Below are 20,368 nucleotides of genomic sequence, written 5' to 3' on the forward strand. Positions count from 1 at the left end.
AATATGGAATTCATGAATAAGAAGTATCAATTATAGCTTAGTCCTTCTACCAAAAAAAATTTTTTTTTAGGGCTAAACAGTCTTCATAATGCTACAGATATATAAAAGCTGTAGTTGTAGTATTTCAGGAGGGGCTAACAGGGAAGGACTAGTTACAGAGGCTGGAGACAATTATTCTTAATAACTGCCTCTGCATTTCTAAATAACCATGTCTCATGTTACTGATTTCTGACAAAGGGGCAGTTTGAGGTAAAATGTCTGCCAAAAGTCTACTCTGAATTTCTAATCACAAATGCAGGCCTTTTCCTAGAGCAAATCCTCTGTCACCACAGAATATAATTAAAAGGCATTTTACTTTTCAAGTAAAAAATACTTACCTAGTTGTGCTCATATCTCCTTCCCATGCATTTGCTTTCTCATATAAGGAAGGGCCAATTTTAACTTCCAAAGTTTTGCAGTATTTGCTTTCACAAGTGGTTGTGTTTTTTTTTTTTTTTTTAATTTTATTATCTTTATTTTTAGACTGGCTTTTAAGCTTCAAATCCCCTTAAAACAGGAAATGTCAGTATTTGTTCATCGTTCCTTTTAGGAGGCTTCGACCAAATTCAGGAATTTAGAGATAAATTAACTGTTTTAAGTTATAAGTAACATTTTGGCAGGGGGAACAAATTTATAAATATCAAGTATTATATATCCCATATTTGTGAACCAGAATAAGTTTAATCAAATTTCAGAACTGGCCTACAAAATGGCACTTTCTGGATCAGTATTTCTCTCTCATTTGTCTTTTTTTTTTTTTTTTTTAAGAGATTTGAGCTGTTCTTTGATTAGAACTGGTGAAAAATAGTTGGAATTGACGGATTAATCTGAGCCTCTCAATTAAAATAGTAGAGCTTGGTGTATACATGGTTATTCATCAACTCAAGAACTTTAAGCTCTATGATACTATGGGGTTCTTTAGCGTCTTTGCTCTCTCATAATAACTTCAATATAATAACTTGAATAGAGTTTTTAAGCTTTTCTTTATTTTTTTTAAATCAATGCCAGCACTCATTTAACTGGCTCTTCCAGCCCAATTAGTTTCCTGTGCCAATCCCAGTTTTGAAGTTTCATCCCTTCTATCCTACTGTTCATCTGTAGGTGGTGGCACCTCCTCCCACTGTTTTTCCTACTGTCCCTGACGGGCTTATCCTCCCTCTTGTTCTGAAGTAATAATGGCCACTGGGGATTAGTGCCTCACCATCCAGGGTCTTGTACTATCAAAACGATGGCTCTCCCATTACTGTAAGTGATCAAAAATAGATCCTAGTCTGTTTGCCAGGACTTCTCATTGTATTTTATTTTGATTAACCAACTTGCCTAGGGTTTACTCTCTTCATGGTTTTACAAATGTACTTAATTTAAAATAGGAGATAATACAAAATGCTAGCAATAGTAACCAAACTCTTAAAAATATTCTATAAAAACATTTCATGGTAGTGTCTTTAAAGATTTCCAAATATCCTTCATTGACAGCTTAAATTCTTTCTTTTTTATTTTTAAAGTTTCTAGATTAAGAGTTTATCCTGAGATTAAGCTGACGTAAGATTAGACCAATATGATAAGAGGTTTAAATGACCTAAATTCATTTGGATGAATGTTGTTCTTTGTGAACCACCAGACAAAAGGTCAAGCAAGAAAAATCATTTTTAATAGCTCATAAAAATTCTGCATTTTAAAAGCTATTCCTTAAAGGAGATATCAATAAAAAATGCATTCAGGGATAAAAGCACTTTGAGAAACTGTTAGACAAGTATAAAGCAATATTACTCACAAAAAGTTTGAAACACTGTAGCCATCTTAACATTCTGGATAAAACAGGGCTTCTATGAAAAAATAAAAACACTGAGAAATGCAGCATTTTTAAACATGAGAGGACAAATCAGAAGAATTTCAAATTCGATTTTTTGGGAAACTTTATTTATATTTTGATCTTAAAAGAACATTTTTTATTTTTCTGTAAGAGTGGGAAGCACAAAAATTTGCTAAATATCAGATCCACACAAACCCTCCTGAAGGTTTTCTGTGTAGCCTTCATTAATGCAAATCTCTGAATGTTTCACTCTTACTGTAGATCTTGAATCTGTTTTACAATAATGAAGCCATAAAGTTTTACCGCAGCACATTCATTATGAACTATAACATTTCTATTAAAAGGACAGCCGGGAGAATGAGAAGCAGGCAATCTGTTGAGGCTCAGTGGCTCTTACTTGCTTTGTAGTTCTTGCTGGTGCTTTCAGAGAGCACACAGCACATGCATGGGGCACAGTAGGCATCTCCCTTATTAACCTCCCTAATCTAAAAATCTGTTGTTCATAAAACTGGACAAATTACAAACTATCATTTGCATAATTAGCCAACTCTGTTATGAAGCATTTCGTCAGTGGTACCAACAAATGTGGAAGGAAGGCAATGTATGAGAACTGGGTTTTGTTAAGTTTGCCGATTCCTCAGATACCGCGGGCTATGCTACCACTTCCACTGTTAATGAGATGTTTAATGCCTCACAGAAAGTGATCAAAGGAAGGAAGCAAAACTAAAATATTCTCTAGGTACTGTAATCTTTCATCTGATAAAGTAACAAAAGGATAGGACAAAATTGAAGCAAGATTTATATGCGTTCCAACTTTTCACTCAGGAATTCTTCTACACTGTCTGTGTTCCATTTGAGGATGCTTAATTCTTCAGCAATGTTCCCGCTGTCATCCAAAAGCTTTAATACAGGATCGGAACCACGAACATACTACAAAAAGAAGGACATGATTTTTATCTGCTTAGAAGAGCCTTCTCAGCCTCAAGCATAAACCCAACCAACAATTCAATCCAGGTTTAGCCAGTTTAACAGTAATTTAAAAAAGGCTTCTAGATTATAATAGGTGTTACAGGATTTCAAAAAAGGAGAACTAAGTAATTACATTTACCTCTAAAAAGAAAAACATCTGTTGGTATCGAGACGGTCTGAAATTTAAGGTGATTGAATGTAAACAAATATTTTATAGACAACACTCAAAGTCCACATGAGCTTAAAACCTTGAGAAGACAAGTTTAGGATGAGAATGACTGTGTAAGACCACTGCTGGAATAGGCAATGCACCAAATTATCAACATTTATACTGAGTTTTGAATTTTCCTTAAGAGATACATTTTTTTTATTTGTAATTAGTTTGTAATTAGGCTAGACTCTGAAACTTGAGACCCATTAGTTGACCCTAGTAATATCTGACAGGACTGAGCAATTCTAACAGTGACCAACATGATCACTAACAGCGACAAACAAGATCCCAATTCATTAAGAAATCAATCAATCTTCAATGCTAAATTAAGTAGAACCACATAACCCAAAAGGCAGCAGTGATGATGAAGGAAGCTCTTAGAATTTCTTTCAGCAATTTATGCTTCAGTTCTCTAGTTTGTGAACTCTAGCATTTGGTATACTTTCCACCCATTTGCAATGAATACCATTACTACTTAACTACTTTTGATTAGATTATCTATAAGCTATTTTGAAAGATGTGACTGTTCAAAAACTCATTTTAGTCCACAAAAGATAAAAATTTATGTAGAATGTAGCTGTAAAAATCCTCAACAAAACATTATCAAACCTACTAATGCATGAAGGAATTATATACCATGACTAATTTGGATTTATTCCAGGTCTACAAGCCTGGTATAACGTTTAAAAATTAATGAATACATCCCCACCAATAGGCTAAGTAAGAAAAATATTGTATCAACAGATGGAGAAAAAGCATCCTGTTATATGCTTCAAGGTGGTTGAATCATGGGGACATCATACTAAGTGAAATAAAGCAGCCATGATAGGATGAATACTGCATGATTCAACTCCTATGAAGTTCTAAAATAGTGGAAATCACAGAAACAAAGCCAAAGAGCTGGGAGGAGGAGAGGGGGAATTAGTGTTTAATAGGTATACAGTTTGTTCTGCAAGATGAGGACATTTCAGATCTGCTGCCCAATGGTGAAAAAAAGAAAAAAAATGTATATATGTATATATGTAACACCACTGAACTGTATGTTAAAGAATAGTTTCAAAGGTAAATTTAATATTATCACAATTAAAAATTTAAAAAGTGGGCTAAAGAGCTGAACAGATACTCGAAATAAGATCTACAGATGGCAAACAGGCTTATGAAAAGATGCTCAATTAGGGAATGCAAAATAAAACGAGTTAATACTATGTACTTATTACAATGGCTAAAATGCCAAGCACTGAAAATATTTAATGCTAGTGAGGATGGGGAAGCATAGAAACTCTTGTAACTAGTGGGAATACAACATAATACTGCCAATTTAGAAGACAGTTCGAGAATTTCTTAAAGAGCTAAAAAATTTTACTATATGATCTAGCAAATGTGCTTCTAGGTAATGAGTAGGTTGAAAACTTATGCCTACACAAAAATGTGTACGGCAGCTTTACTTATAACTGCCAAAGACTGGAAGCGACCAAGATGTCCTTCCACTGGTGAATATGAAAACATTGGTACAACAGAATATTTCTATTATTTATTTCTTATTTTTATTTTTTTGAATATTCGTATTATTTAGTGTTACCAAGAAATGGTAAGATATGGGAAGAACCTTAATTGCACACTGCTAAGTCCAAGAAACCATTTGAAAAGGCTACATGCTGTATGATTTCAACCATATGACCTTCTGCAAAAGGTAAACTACAGGGAGTTAAGATCAGTGGTTGCCAGGGGTTAGGGGGAGTGGGTGAGGCAGGAAGAAGTATGAACAGGTAAAGCACAGGAGATTTTTAGGGCAATGAAACTATTCTGTAAGATACTGTAATGGTATATACATGGTATTATATATATTTGGCAAAACTAGAACTATGCCATACAAAATATCCCAATGCTAATTATGGAATTTAGTTAATAATGCATCCATATTGGTTTATCAATTGTACCACATAAGTTCAAGATGTTAATAAGGGAAATGGAGTGGCAAGATACAATGAGGGAGGGGGTATATATGGGAACAGCGTACTTTTGGATCAATTTTTCTGTATACCTAAAGTTACTCTAAGGTATTAAAACCTTCGATGTGTAAACCTGGTGATTCACAGACCTCTACTCCTGGGGATAAAAATATATGTTTATAAAAAATAAAAAATTAAAAAAAACCTTCGAATATTTTAATTAAAAAATATACTGGAAAAAAGGAATTCCAATAAAATCCTCTTACCTTGATTTGTAGTCCTCTGAATAGTTTGGGTTTATCACTCCTGACAAAAGCTTAAGAAAAAATTCCAATTATTCACTTCCAAACTCAAGCTAGCTAAAAGATTAATATAAAAAGTACAAATACATTCAATAAAACATCAGATCCTATATTAAAAAAACTAAGGAAATTCAAACATATAAATAAATGGAAAGGCATTTCATACTATTCAATAAGAAGAGTAAGTATTTTCAGATGTTAATTGTTACAAACTTAATCAAAATCCCAAATTCTAATGGGATTGAGGGCCTGGTAGTAAAGCTCTGTGACAAGAGTAAATAATGTAAGAAGTCTGGGTAGTTTAGAAAAAGTGAAATACTGGAGGAGAATCTGTTCCATTGTTAACAGATGATGTGATACTGGAATAGAAAAAACTGGTTAGGAAATCAAGAGAGACTCAGTATCTGTCATTGTTTAGTATGGTAAAACTATAAAAGGGAAGAAAAGAATGATGTGCGCATGTGTGTGTGGGTCTGGGGTGTCTGTATGAATTATTTAACACATTGGAGAAAACTTGTCAAACTAGTTGGGAAAAATAGGATACAGCTACCTATTTTTCTATCTTCTATCTAAATGAATTCCAGATGGATTAAGATTTTCAATTCATTCAACAAATATTTACTGCAGACCGAACCGTATGCCAGACAAGAGAGATAAAGCTATACAAAACAAGATTCTTGCTCTTACGAAGCTTACAGTCCCGTGAGGAAGAAAGATACTAAACCAGTAATCACACTAATAATTTCAGCTGTGAGAAATATTACAGAAAAGGTAACATACACAACTTCAATATGGAATATAAAATTCTTCCTCACTATGACCATAGAGTAAATGCTTTATTGATATGCCTATACAAAAACGAAATCTTCAGGACAGTTAAACACCACTAGAAACAAAATTAAAAGTAAAAATTAAAAGTATAAATGAGGGACACCTGGGTGGCTCAGTTGGTTAAGCAGCTGCCTTCGACTCAGGTCATGATCCCAGCCTCCTGGGATCGAGTCCCACATCGGGCTCCTTGCTCAGCGGGGAGCCTGCTTCTCCCTCTGCCTCTGCCTGCCACTCTATCTGCCTGTGCTCACTCTGTCAAATAAATAAATAAAATCTTAAAATAAATAAAAATAAAAGTGTAAATGATACACTAGGGAAAGTCTCTAACAATGTATCAAAGTGCTCATAAATTATTAAATACATAGTAGGTGGACAAATGGACTAAGGACAGGAGGATGTAATGTACAAATATACAAGTGGTCAATAAACATTTTAAATGTTCATTAAAAACCAAATGTCAAAACAATGAGGTATCCTCACTCAGAGTGCCCAAAATTCAAAAGAATATTTAAGGTTAGAGAGGGGATGGAGAGAGGGATTTTCTTGGGGGTTATTTGCGGGAGAAGTATAGACACATTTCCAGAGAGGTATTTAGCAAAATGAACCCAAAGTCTTAATGTACATATTCTTTAAATCTGAAAGTTCCCTGTTGGGTATTTCTTTATTCTGAGGAAATAACTCTAAAATATAATGCAAAGCTATATAAGGTCCTATTAACCACATCTAGAAATTTGGAAAAAATCTAAGTCTGTAAGAAGCTACAGGTAAAATAAATTAATGTGAACCACACCACAGAATGTTCCTAATCATTACAAATTAACCTGTTGGCCTTTTTCAAAGTGCTGGAACAAACAATCCTAAAATTTTTATGGAACCAGAAAAGATTCTGAATTGCCAAGGAAATCTTGAAAAAAACAGAACAAAACAAAACAAAACTGGGGGCATCACACTGCCTGATTTCAAGCTTTTCTACAAAGCTGTGATCACCAAGACCGCATTGTACTGGCACAAAACAAACACATAGACCAGTGGAACAGAGTAGAGAGCCCAGATATGGACCCTCAACTCTATGGGCAAATAATCTCCGACAAAGCAGGAAAAAATATCTAGTGGAAAAAAGACAGTCTCTTCAATAAATGGTGCTGGGAAAACTGGACAACTATGTATAGAAGAATAAAACCTGACCATTCTCTTACACCATACATAAAGACAAACTCAAAATGGATGAAAGATCTCAACATGATACAGGAATCCATTAAAATCCTGGAGGAGTACATAGGCAGTAACCTCTTCAACATTGGCCACAGCAACTTCCTTCAAGACATGGCTCCAACAGCAAAGGAAACAAAAGCAAAAATGAACTTTTGGGACTTCTTCAAGATAAAAAGCTTCTACACAGCAAAGGAAATAGTCAATGAAACAAAGAGGCAACCCATGGAATGGGAGAAGATATTTGCAAATGACACTACAGACAAAGGGCTGATACCCAAGTCTTTAAAGAACTTCTCAAACTCAACACCCAAAAAACAGATAATCATGTCAAAAAATGGGCAGAAGACATGAACAGACACTTCTCCAATGAAGACATGCAAATGGCTAGCAGACACATGAAAAAATGTTCATCATTAATCATCATTAGCCATCATGAAAATTCAAGTTAAAATCACATTGAGATACCACCTTACACCAGTTAGAATGGCAAAGATTAACAAGGCAGAAAACAACCAATGTTGGAGAGGATGTGGAGAAAAGGGAACCCTCTTAAACTGTTGATGGGAAATGCAAGTTGGTACAACCACTTTGGACAACAGTGAGGAGATTCCTCAAAAAATTAAAAATAGATCTACCCTGTGACCCAGCAATTGCACTACTGGGTATCTACCCCAAAGATACAGATGTAGTGAAAAGAAGGGCCACCTGTACTCCAATGCAATAGCAGCAATATCCACAACAGCTGAACTGTGGAAAGAGCCGAGATGCCCTTCAACAGAGGAAGGGATAAAGAAGAAGTGGTCCATATATACAGTGGAATATTACTCAGCCATCAGAAAGGATGAATAGCCAACTTTTGCATCAACTTGGATGTGACTGGAGGAGATTATGCTGAGTGAAATAAATCAAGCAGAGAAAGTGAATTATAATATGGTTTCACTTATTTGTGGAACATAAGGAATAACATGGAGGATAGTAGGAGAAGGAAAGGAAAAGTGGAGGGGGGAAATCTGAGGGGGAGATGAACCACAAGAGACTGTGGATTGAGAAATAAACAGGGTTTTAGAGGGGAGGGAAGGAGAGGGATGGGTGAGCCTCGTGATGGGTATTAAGGAAGGGACATACTGGGTGTTGGACATAAACAATAATCTTGGAACACTGCATCAAAAACATGATGTATTTTATGGTGACTAACACAATAAAAAAAATTATCCTATTTAGTGACATAGAAGCAAACTCATATATAAAAAGCAAGTTTCAGGGGCGCCTGGGTGGCTCAGTGGGTTAAGCCTCTGCCTTCGGCTCAGGTCACGATCTCAGGGTCCTAGGATGGAGCCCCGCATCGGGCTCTCTGCTCAGCGGGGAGCCTGCTTCCTCCTCTCTCTCTGCCTGCCTCTCTGCTCTGTCTGCTTGTGATCTCTGTCAAATAAATAAATAAAATCTTAAAAAAAAAAAAAAAAGCACGTCTGAGATCAGTTTGTTTCTTCTGCTTGTCACAAAAAAATTTAAACATATTTATTCATAAATCTTAAAAAAATTAAACTAGGAAATATAAAATATATGGCACAATACATATAACCTTTAAAATGTTAACTATTATTTTAATAGAGGACTATATCTGGAGTGCAGGGTTTGGGGAAGTTTCATTTTTTAAAAAGTTTTAAAAAGATTTTGTTAATTTGACAGAGCATAAGCAGGGAGAGCGGGAGAGGGAGAAGGAGATGGAGAAGCAGGCTCTCTGCTGGGCAGGCAAGCCCGATATGGGGCTTGATCCGAGGATCCAGGGATCATGACCCGAGCTGAAGGCAGATATTTAACTGACTGAGCCACCCACATGCCTCTTGGGAAAGTTTTAAATCAATGTTCTCCCTTTTCTGGACGGTTGATCTGTATTTTACCATTTTCCCCCCCAGCAATGATCACATAAAACTGTTCAAATGAAATCTAGAACACATTTTTCTAAAATACAAGTAGGTTATTTCATATAAATACTTGATACTTCTTAAATTTTATGGTGACATGAGAACTTATTTCTTAAACTTACCATTAACTAGCAATAGCATTATAGATACGTTTCATTATGAAGGTCTCTACTCTTTGTTTTACTGTCCTAAATGCAAGTAGTTTTTCTTTTTGAGAACTTGTTGGAAGAGACTCAGATATCCTATCTATACTTCCCCTATAGAATTTAGTTCAAAATAAAGCTGATTGTTAGTCTGTTTATTAGAATTTCTTCTTTATTAATCCCATCCTTTAGAATTTGTCCAAATACTCTGCAGACTCCTGAATCCCAAAGCAAAAAATGATCTCATGGTATCCTGTTGCATTTTACACCATCCCTTTGGTAAATGATATTATGCACACCTGTGCAAAACACTGGTTAATACTAACTGTGTTGTCTACTGCACAAGAAAAATCTCTAGGGGAAAAGGATTGTTCTTATATCTTTTTTGAATCCATTAATAGAGGCTAGCACATTTAATAATATTCATTCATTTGAAAGATTTTTTAATAGGCTGAAATGAATAAATTTAATATGAGTCACTAATGACTATTTTCATCATTCTTTGCTCTGCTAAGTATAGATCTACAAAGCCTCCTAATCTTGAATGAGGGGGATATCTGCTAAATACTCTGTAGTAGCAAATCACATTTTATAAGTGGTGAATTAATTTTTTTACAGATACTTGGGTGCTTTTATGTACACATGGCAGTAGGATGGGCTATACAAGAATATAACACTTGCAAAAAGATGCATAATAACTTTTCTAGTTTACTTCCTGCTGCTTTAAAAAAGCTCAATAACATCAGTTTGAAGATTCCTAAAGAAATCCATGTCACTGGGATGCCTGGGTGGCTCAGTCCAGTTAAGCATATGTATTCAGCCCAGGTCATGACCCCAGGGTTCTTGGATGGAGTCCCAAAAGTGGTGGGGGAGAGCAGTCCCTGCTCAGCAGGGAGCCTGACTCTCCTTCTGCCAGCCACTCCCCCTGCCCGTGCTATCTCTCTGACAAGTAAATAAATAAAATCTTAAAAAAACAAAGAACAAAACAGCCACTGCATTTCCAGAAAATGTTCTTATGCCAACTTATTTGGTAGTTATAAAGGCAGTTTTGTGAATAGTACTTTCAAGTAATCAAATACACAGAAGTGATTATAAAACACATGAAATGGTTCAGCTTTTCACTCTGGATTCTTGTAAGTAGGTCACTTGCACAGCTCCCTTAGAGATGAGCTTAGTTTTGCTATATGTATTACTCAGAAACCTATAGAACTCTTCTAATTTGGACTCTTCAAAGGTAACTATAAACAATATTAAAAAAAAAAAAAGTATCTTCCTAGTTCCAGAAAGAGGGTAAAACTGGGGATGACAAGATAATAGGGAGCATATGTCTTAGGATTAAAGAAAAATGTTTAAATTATTTTCAAAATAAGTGAAAATATAAATGAAAAAGACAATACACTTGGCTAGATGTAATGATACATCTTTGATCACATCAGGAGTCCGTCATATAATGTATTCCACTGGTTTTAAGACTTAATTTCATTGTAAGGGGTTACAGAATTATGGTTAAGACTGTGAACTATTATATAAAATTATAAGGAATGACAGATGTTTTCCTGTTGATAAAAATAACCATTTGAATCATCATATATTCTAAATAAAAATGTCATATATCATACCCAGAAACAATACAAAGAGAATGGCCAACAACAGCAGACAACAGAACTGAATTCTCAACTATGTTTAAGCAAGCTTCTGGGTACCTAAGTATCTCTAAAATAAAAAACTTACTATTATATACACACCATCTAGAGTGTAGTATTATGAGTCATTTGGGTCTTCCCAAGATGACAATTTAAAAGCACTTGAAAACATTCAAGAGAAAAGCAACTTAAATAACTGAAATAATCTGAGGAGACTGGAGGTACAATGAAGACAAATGAAAAAGTTAACTTCTTAGTACAGAAAGATAAAGTCAGAAAAAGAATGTCTGAAGACTATATAGGATATATTAACCAATATAAACACAGGCTTTTAGCTGGATTATCCTTGAATTAGATAAATTTTGTAAATCCATTTATCCATTCAATAAATATTTGAATTCCTCTTAATATGAGGTACAGTGTTAGATTCTGGGTATATATATATGTGTGTGGATATATATATATATATATATATTCCCCCCGGGTATATTAATGACACAAAAAAATTCTGGAATTTAAGAGTTCCTAGTTTGGCAGAGGAAAAAGAGCAATAAAACAAATAAAAACATTATAATATTATGTGGCAGCTGTGGAATATAAAGTGCTAAAGGCCACAAAAAATGTTTAGACTAAATTTTTAAAGAGTAGCAGTTTACCACAAGAAATGGAAGAGGCATAAGCCAGGAGGAACATGCAATATACGCAAAGCCTTAGAGGTCAGAGCTCAGAGACATGCAGATAGTTGTGCATGTGAACTAGAGGTGTGAACACAATCAAGAAAAGCATGTTGTGCTGAGTCTTGTATCGTGAAGCTACTGAATTTGTCATTTATTCTGTATGTGATGGGGAGGGCCACAAGTACATCTATTACAAAAGTTCTTTTTGGTAGTTGTGTAGAGGATGCAACAAAAGAAAGAAAAGGGAACAAAGATACCTGGACCAGGTAGCAAGTAACTAATCTTTCTGGAGAAAGATGCCAAAGGCTTGATTAAAATCAGAGAAGGCCAAGGGAATAAGATTTGAAAGTTCTTAATAAGGAAGGGAAGAAATACCATTTGGTGACTAACTTTGTATAAAGTGTGAAATAAAGTGCTTGGTCATATTGTCATTTGTGGAAAGAGGAAAGAAGATGGTATTCTTTTGTAAGAGAAGAGTATAAATTCAGTTTTTCGATATGCTGGGTTTAAGGCCTCTCTACCAGAAATGTGGGCCACAGCCTAGAGGATTACGAGAAATGCAGAATCTCAGAATGCACTCCAAGTTTACAGAATTTACAATTAACAAAATTTTCAGATGATTCATATGTACACAGGCTTAAGGTATCTATAAGACCATACAAACATGTCTGCTTATAGTCAGAAATGTGCTTTCTAACAATAGAAAGCTGTGACCTACAGATACTGGTTAAGAGTGTCATCAGGTAAATACTGTAATTGGAACAGAGGGGATGGGACATTCAAGAGTAATAAAAGAAGAAAATATAAAGACAGACCCTGACTAAAACTAACATTTGAAAGGTGGGTGGTAGAGGAGATGCCAGGAAAGGAGAATGAAAATCTTGTTGGATGTAGGAAAAACTAGGAGGTAACAAATTCACAGAAGTAAAGGGAAGAGAGTTTCAAATGCTAGAGTTGAGTAAGATGTAATCATCAGGAGGTAAACTGATAGAAACAGGAGCCAAAATATCATAGGTAGAAGAATGGCTGGCAGCAAATAAAATTCTGCTTATTATAAGAAGTCAGGCTGCAGTTCTAACTGATATTCTGATCTGAGCTATTTTTATTTTTTATAGACGGCAGATAAAGGAATGCAGAAATGCCTGATTGTTACTAATGGAAATTTATTACCTAAAGAGAGAGTATGTTACAAAAACAGTACCCTCCAAGTAATACCTCGGTACTAAAATAGTGCTTGACACACAGTAAGCACTCAATAATTCACAGAATTACAGAATAGTTTACTCTGCATTTGTTCGTGCTATGCACATACTAAGTGCTTTAAGTGTGTTATTTAATCCTCAAAACAATCTTATAAGGTGGGTTTTTATTGGTTTTAAACCATCTATTACCCATTTTATAAATGAGAAAAACTGATGAAGTGAATACTCATGAATGATACTACTTACAGGAAAACTCATGATCCTAAAGGGATTATTACTACTGGCATAAGAAGTTGGTATGAGAAGTGAAATCACAGTCGGTATTAAGAAGTAAAAACTGAAAAAAAGGTCCTACATTATTTTAAAATTTCAAAGGTATATGATTCTAATAAGGAATTGGCAAAATATAGTCTGAGGTCCATAATCTAGGCGGCTGCTTCAGGAAGTACAGTTTTACTGGAACAAAGCTACACATTTAAATATTTTCTAAGGCTGCTTCTATACTACAGAAGCAGAGTTCAATAGTTGTAGCATAGACCTCTGTTGCCTATCAAGCTGAAAAATTTGATCTAGCCTTTCACACAAAGTGTGTAATATTTACATAATTAGGGAAAAAAATTTTTTTTGAGACACACACATATACTTAACATTGTAAGACTCATGCTTAAGAAGGAATTGTCATCTATTATTTTTCATGCTACTATAAATGATAAAACATTAGGTCCACAGGGCCACTGAAAGTGACTCCTGGCCTGCAGAGGGGGAAAGATAACCCCTCAACCCAGCATGACTGCAGTTCATGAAGCTGATCCTCTTAGCTGGTTGATCAGGGAGGAAGCCCTGCTCTTCCTTGTTCCTGCAGCTGTGGCAGAGAGGCTAAGTGTGGACAACTAGGATGACTGCTGGTCCACCCACCAATGAACCCATACCAGCCACAGGTGAACCTCTCAACAGCATGGGGAGCAAACCCAGCCCAGTGTGCCCACAGAAGGTAAAGTGGGTGACTGCAATCAGCTGCACTGAAGGCAATCACAGCTCAACCACAATAGAAGGTCACAACAGCCCATAGAGGGGATATCCCTGGAGCATGCGATGCTGGTGAAAAAAATGAACTATGCTTTAGGGCACCACAAGACCACTTCCTCAGAAGGTAACTGCATTTTTTTTTTTTTTTTAAAGATTTCATTTATTTGTCAGAGAGAAAGAGAGAGAGTAGGTGCACACACAAGCAGGGGGAAGGAGAAGCAGGCTCCTCTGTGGAGCAAGGAGCCCAATGTGGGACTCAATCTCAGGACCTGGGATCATGACCTGAGCCAAAGGCAGATGCTTAACTGACCGAGTCACCCAACTGTCCCACAGTGTAACTACTTTCAAGACCAAAAGTTGTAGTTGATGTAATACACACAGAGTAAGACAAAATGAAGAGCGAGGCATCTGTCCCAGATGAAAGAACATGACAAAAATCACAGTAAAAGAGTTAAATAAAACAGATAAGCAATATGCCTGATGAAACTTTAAACTAACAGTCAAAGATACTCAGTGGATTTGAGAAGAGGAGATGAACACAGTGACAACTTCAACAAAAAGAAAATACAAAGAAGAACCAGTCAGAATTGAAGAGTTCATTAACTAAAATGAAAAATACACTAGAAGGAATCAACAGCAGATGATGGAATACAGAAGAATGGATCAGCAATGCAGAAGACAAGGTAACAGAAAGTAACCAAGCCAAACGTCAAAGAGAATAAAAAATGAGAATAGGTTATGAAAAATATGGAACATCCTCCACTGTAAAACATTCATATTACAGGGATGCCAGAAAGAGAAGAGGAAAACAAGGGATCAGAAAACTTATTTTAAAAAAATGGTTGAAAATGGGGGCTTAAGTGGGTAGAAGAAGAATCAATGAAACAAGATGGAATTGGGAGGGAGACAAACCATAAGTGACTCTTAATCTCACAAAACAAACTGAGGGTTGCTAGGGGGAGGGGGGTTGGGAGAAGAGGGTGGGATTATGGACATTGGGGAGGGTATGTGCTTTGCTGAGTGCTGTGAAGTGTGTAAACCTGGTGATTCATAGACCTGTACCCCTGGGGATAAAAATACATGTTTATAAAAAAAATAAAAATTAAAAAAAAAATGGTTGAAAATTTCCCTAACCCGAGGGAAGGAAACAAACATTCAGATCCAGGAAGCATGCAGAACCCCTAAAAAGATAACTCAAAGGAGGTCCACAACAAGACACATAATTATAATCAACGATTAAAGACAAAAAGAGAATCTTAAAAGCAAAGCAAGAGAAAACAGTTATAATCAGGGAAACCCCATTTTTCACCAGAAACTTTGAGGCCAGAAGGAAGTGGCATGATAAATTCAAAGTGCTACAAGGTAACAACCTTCGAGCAAGAATACTCAAATGAGGTTATGGTTAAGAACAGGAGAAAAAAAAAGTTCCAGACAAAAGTTAAAGGGGTTTTCACCAATTAAGCAGAAAGAAAAGGCCATAATGAGAAGAAAATTAGGAAAAGGAAAAATTCTCAAAGGTAAAGGTGGTAGATTAAGCCAATATGGAGACTGAAACAAAAAAAGTAGCAAAATCAATTATACCTACAAAAATGAGTCAAGGGATACACAAAATAAAAAGATGTAAAATATGAAATCATACACATAAAAGTGGCCATCAACTTTATATAAGACTGCTATACACACAGAATGTTATATATGAACTAAATAATAACCAAAAAGAAACATACGATATACACAAAAATCAAAAAGGGATCCAAGAATGTTTAAGAAAGCCATCAAAACGAAAGAGAACAAGACCGAGAACTACAAAAACAACTACAAAGCAATTAACAAAATGACAATAAGGACACACCTACAAATATTTAATTAAATGTAAATGGTATATGGGGCGCCTGGTGCAGTGGGTTAAGTGTCTGTCAGTCTCTCTCTCTCTTCTTTTTTGCTTTTATTTATTTGAAAGAGAGAGAGAGAAGTTGAAGTGGAGGGTCAGAGGGAGAAGCAGACTCTCTGCTGAGCAGGGAGCCTGATGTGGGACTCTATCCTAGGACTCCAGGATCATGACCTGAGCCAAAGGCAGTCGCTTAAGCAACTGACCCACCCAGGGGCCCAAGTGTCTGTCTCTTAATTTAGGCTCAGGTCATGATCTCAGAGTCCTGAGATCAAGCCCTGCTTAAATTCTCTTTCTCCCTCTGCCCCTCCCTACGTATGCCTGCACTAGCATTCTCTCTCTTTCTCTTAAAATAAATAAATAAATAAATAAAATAAATAAAAAAAAGGAAATTGACCAAATGCTCCAATCAAAAGACAGAGGGTGACTGATGGGTAAACAACAAAAAGGACCCATCTGTATCTTGTTTACAAGAGACTTGCTTCAGACTTAGACACATACAGAGTGAAAAATGAAGGTATGAGTATAGATATTCCATGCAAATGGAAGAGAAATAAAAAGACTGGCAAGAATACTTTTATCAAAGACTATAGCAAGAGACAAAGAAAGGCATTACAGAATGATAAAGTGGTCACTTCAACAAGAGGATTTACAATTATAAATATCTCTGCACCCAAAATAGTATCACTTAAATACACATAAAGCAATTATAAAAGTTATAAAGTAAGAAATTAGCAATAATACAATAGTAACACCCCACTTACATCAGTGGATAGACATTGTGGATAGAAAATCAACAAGGAAAAAAGTAGCTTTGAGTGACACATTAGAAGAGACAGAACAGGTATAAACAGAATATTCCATCCAAAAACTGCTGAATATACAGTAAAGTGCACATGGTACATTCTCCAGGGCAGATCCTATCTTAGGCCACAAAGAAGTCTAAATAATTTTATAAGTCTGAAATCATGTATCTTTTCTGATCATAAAGGTATGAAACAAAAAATTAGAAAAAAACTCGAAAAGCAAAAACACATGAAGGTTAAAAAAACACACTACTGAACAACAATGGGTCAGCAACAACAACAACAACAACAAAAATCAAAGAGAAAATAAAAATATATATGAAGAGAAATAAAAATGAAAACACAATGGTCCAAAAATCTAAGGGGTGCAGCAAAAGCAGTTCCGAGAGGGAAATTTATTGAGATACATGCCTACATCAAACAAGAAAAACCTCACCTTACATCCAAAGGAACTAGAGAAAGAACAAACAAAGCCAGTGAAAAAAGAGGGAAATGATAAAGATTAGAGTGGAGGGGCATCTGCCTTTGGCTTGGGTCATGATCCTGGCTGAGGTCCTGGGATCAAATCCCACATCGGCCCCCTGCTCAGCAGGGAGTCTGCTTCTCCCTCTCCTTTTGCCCCTCTCCTCTGCTGATGTGCATACTCTCTCTTTTAAATAAATAAATAAAATCTTAAAAAAAAAAAGAGTGGAAATAAATGAAAGAGCAACTAAAAACTAAAATAGGAACTAAAAAAAAAAAAAAAAAAAAAAAAAGAGAGAGAGAGAGAAGTTCAGTATCAATTTGAATTTCCACCAACATTACTCCAGAGCTGGTACTCTGAAAAGAGGAAGACTCATTAAGAAAAAGAGGGCTCAGTTCAGTATTTGCAAATCATTGTGATACACATTAATAAGAGGAAGCATACAAACCATATCATCATCTCAATGGATGTATAAAAGGCATCTGACAAATTCTACCTTTGCTTATAATACAATCTTAAAATGAGTTTGGGTTAGGAGGGAATACACCTTGACATAATAAAGGCCATATATGAAAAACCCACAGCTCACACAACTCATACTCAATGGTCAAACACTGAAACATTTTCCTCTAGGATCAGGAACAAGATAAGGACGTTCACACTTACTCAACACACTACTGGAAATCCTAGCTGCAGAGGAGTGATCATGACCAAATTTGTAAAGAAGTAAAACTGTTACCATTTGCAGATGACTGGATATTTTATATAGAAAACACTAAAGACAACCAAAACTCATTAGAACAGATACATTCAGCAGTTTGAGGATACAAAACTAATACACAGAAATTGGTTTTATTTCTACATACTAATAATGAAGTAGCAGAAAGAGAAATTAAGAGAACAATTCTATTTAAACTGTACCAAAAAGAATAAAATACTTACAAATAATTAAACCACGGAAGTAAAACACCAGTATTCTCAAACTATGGGACACTAATGAAAGAAACTGAACATGACAATAACAATGGAAAAATATTCTGTGCTCATGAACCAGAGGAATTACTACTATTTTTAAAATTTTATTTGAGGGGTGGAGAGAGAGAGAGAACATGACTGGAGGGAAGGACAGAGGGACAGTGAGAAGCAGACTCTGTTGAGCAGGGAGCCAGACGCCAGGCTAGATCCCAGGACCCTGAGATCATGACCGAGTCAAGGAAGATACTTAACTGACTACACCACCCAGGTGCCCTGGAACAATTACTATTGTTAAAAAAAGTCCACACTAGGGGCGCCTGAGTGGCTCAGTGGGTTAAGCCTCTGCCTTCGGCTCAGTCATGATCTCAGGGTCCTGGGATTGAGTCCCACATAGGGCTCTCTGCTCAGCGGGGAGCCTGCTTCCCCCTCTCTCTCTGCCTGCTTCTCTGCCTACCTGTGATATCTCTCTCTGTGAAATAAATAAATAAAATCTTTAAAAAAAAAGTCTACACTACCCAAAACAATCTACTGATTCAGTGAATTTCCTATCAAATACCAATAGCATTTTTCACAGAACAAGAACAGATAATCCAGGGAGGAGTCAAGATGGCGGAGAAGTAGCAGGCTGAGACTACTTCAGCTAGCAGGATATCAGCTAGATAGCTTATCTAAAGATTGCAAACACCTACAAATCCATCGGCAGATCGAAGAGAAGAAGAACAGCAATTCTAGAGACAGAAAAACAACCACTTTCTGAAAGGTAGGATTGGCGGAGAAGTGAATCCAAAGCGACGGGAAGATAGACCCTGGGGGGAGGGGCCAGCTCCCGGCAAGCGGCGGAGCAACCGAGCAAAAAATCAGGACTTTTAAGTCTGTTCCACTGAGGGACATCGCTCCAGAGGCTAAACCGGGGTGAGGCACACGCTGGGTCAGCGTGGCTGACCACGTGGTCCCGCAGGGTCACAGAAGGATCGGGAGTGTCTGAGTGTTGCAGAGCTTACAGGTATTGGAACGGGAAAGCTGGCTACAGAGACAGAGCCAATGGTAAGCTCACAGCTTGGCGTTACCTTGAACCGGTCGCAGGCTCGGTGAGCTCAGAGCGCGGCCAGAGGTCAGGCAGATGGGAATTGCTAGGCGCTATTCTCTGAGGGCGCACTGAGGAGTGGGACCCGGGGCTCTCGGCTCCTCCAGGCCGGAAACCAGGAGGCCGCCATTTGTATTCCCGTCATCCAGAACTCTATGGAAAGTGCTCAGGGAACAAAAGCTCCTGAAAGCAAACCCGAGTGGATTACTCAGCCTGGCCCCTGGTAAGGACGGTGCAATTCCACCTGGGGCAAAGACACTTGAGAATCACTACACCAGGCCCCTCCCCCAGAAGATCAACAAGAAATCCAGCCAAGACCAAGTTCGCCTACCAAGGAGTGCAGTTTCAATACCAAGGAGAGCAGCAGAATTCTAGAGGAGGAGAAAGCAAAGCACGGAACTCATGGCTTTCTCCCTATGATTCTTTAGTCCTGCAGTTAATTTAATTTTTTTTCTTTTTCACTTTTTTTCTCTTCTGCTAAAATTTTTTTAAACTTTTATCCTTTTCTTTTTAACATTTTTAACCAGTTTAACTAATATGTATATTGTTTCGTTTTTATACTTCTCTTTATTTGTTTTCTTTTTAAAATTCTTTTTTTTTTTTTTTAAAGATTTTATTTATTTATTTGACAGAGAGAAATCACAAGTAGATGGAGAGGCAGGCAGAGAGAGGGAGGGAAGCAGGCTCTCCGCTGAGCAGAGAACCCGATGCGGGACTCGATCCCAGGACTCTGAGATCATGACCTGAGCCGAAGGCAGCGGCTTAACCCACTGAGCCACCCAGGCGCCCTTAAAATTCTTTTCTTTTCTTTTTCTTTCTTTCTTTCTGAACCTCTTTTTATTCCCTTTCTCCCCTCTCACGATTCGGGATCTCTTCTGATTTGGTTAAAGCATATTTTCCTGGGGTTGTTGCCCCCTTTTAGTATTTTACTTGTTCCTTCATATACTCTTATCTGGACAAAAGGACAAGGCGGAAAAATTCACCACAAAAAAAAGAACAAGAGGCAGTACCAAAGGCTAGGGACCTAACCAATACAGACATTGGTAATATGTCAGATCTAGAGTTCAGAATGACAATTCTCAAGGTTCTAGTCGGGCTCGAAAAAGGCATGGAAGATATTAGAGAAACCCTCTCGGGATATATAAAAGCCCTTTCTGGAGAAATAAAAGAACTAAAATCTAACCAAGTTGAAATCAAAAGAGCTATTAATGAG

The 20,368-nt window shown here is 36.6% G+C and overlaps 1 protein-coding gene across 2 annotated transcripts in view; it reads right to left on the minus strand.

Moving 5' to 3' along the window:
• Nucleotides 1-1,937: 1,937 nt before the first annotated feature.
• The window catches only part of SELENOF (selenoprotein F), a 57,835-nt gene continuing 39,404 nt past the window's right edge, over nucleotides 1,938-20,368 (minus strand). Inside the window, exons 4-6 of one of the 2 annotated variants that reach the window (XM_045064813.1) lie at nucleotides 5,248-5,297; nucleotides 2,961-2,997; nucleotides 1,938-2,782 (exon numbers count right to left, since the gene is read on the minus strand). In XM_045064813.1, the coding sequence (XP_044920748.1) occupies nucleotides 2,742-2,782; nucleotides 2,961-2,997; nucleotides 5,248-5,297 (128 nt within the window). In that variant the 3' untranslated portion in view covers nucleotides 1,938-2,741. The remainder of the gene's footprint in view (nucleotides 2,783-2,960; nucleotides 2,998-5,247; nucleotides 5,298-20,368) is intronic. The other variant, XM_004752655.2, reaches the window with a different exon arrangement.

Source organism: Mustela putorius, unplaced genomic scaffold (assembly GCF_011764305.1).
Source record: "Mustela putorius furo isolate JIRA1106 unplaced genomic scaffold, ASM1176430v1.1 tig00003853_pilon_pilon_pilon, whole genome shotgun sequence".
Classification (NCBI taxonomy): Eukaryota; Metazoa; Chordata; class Mammalia; order Carnivora; family Mustelidae; genus Mustela; species Mustela putorius.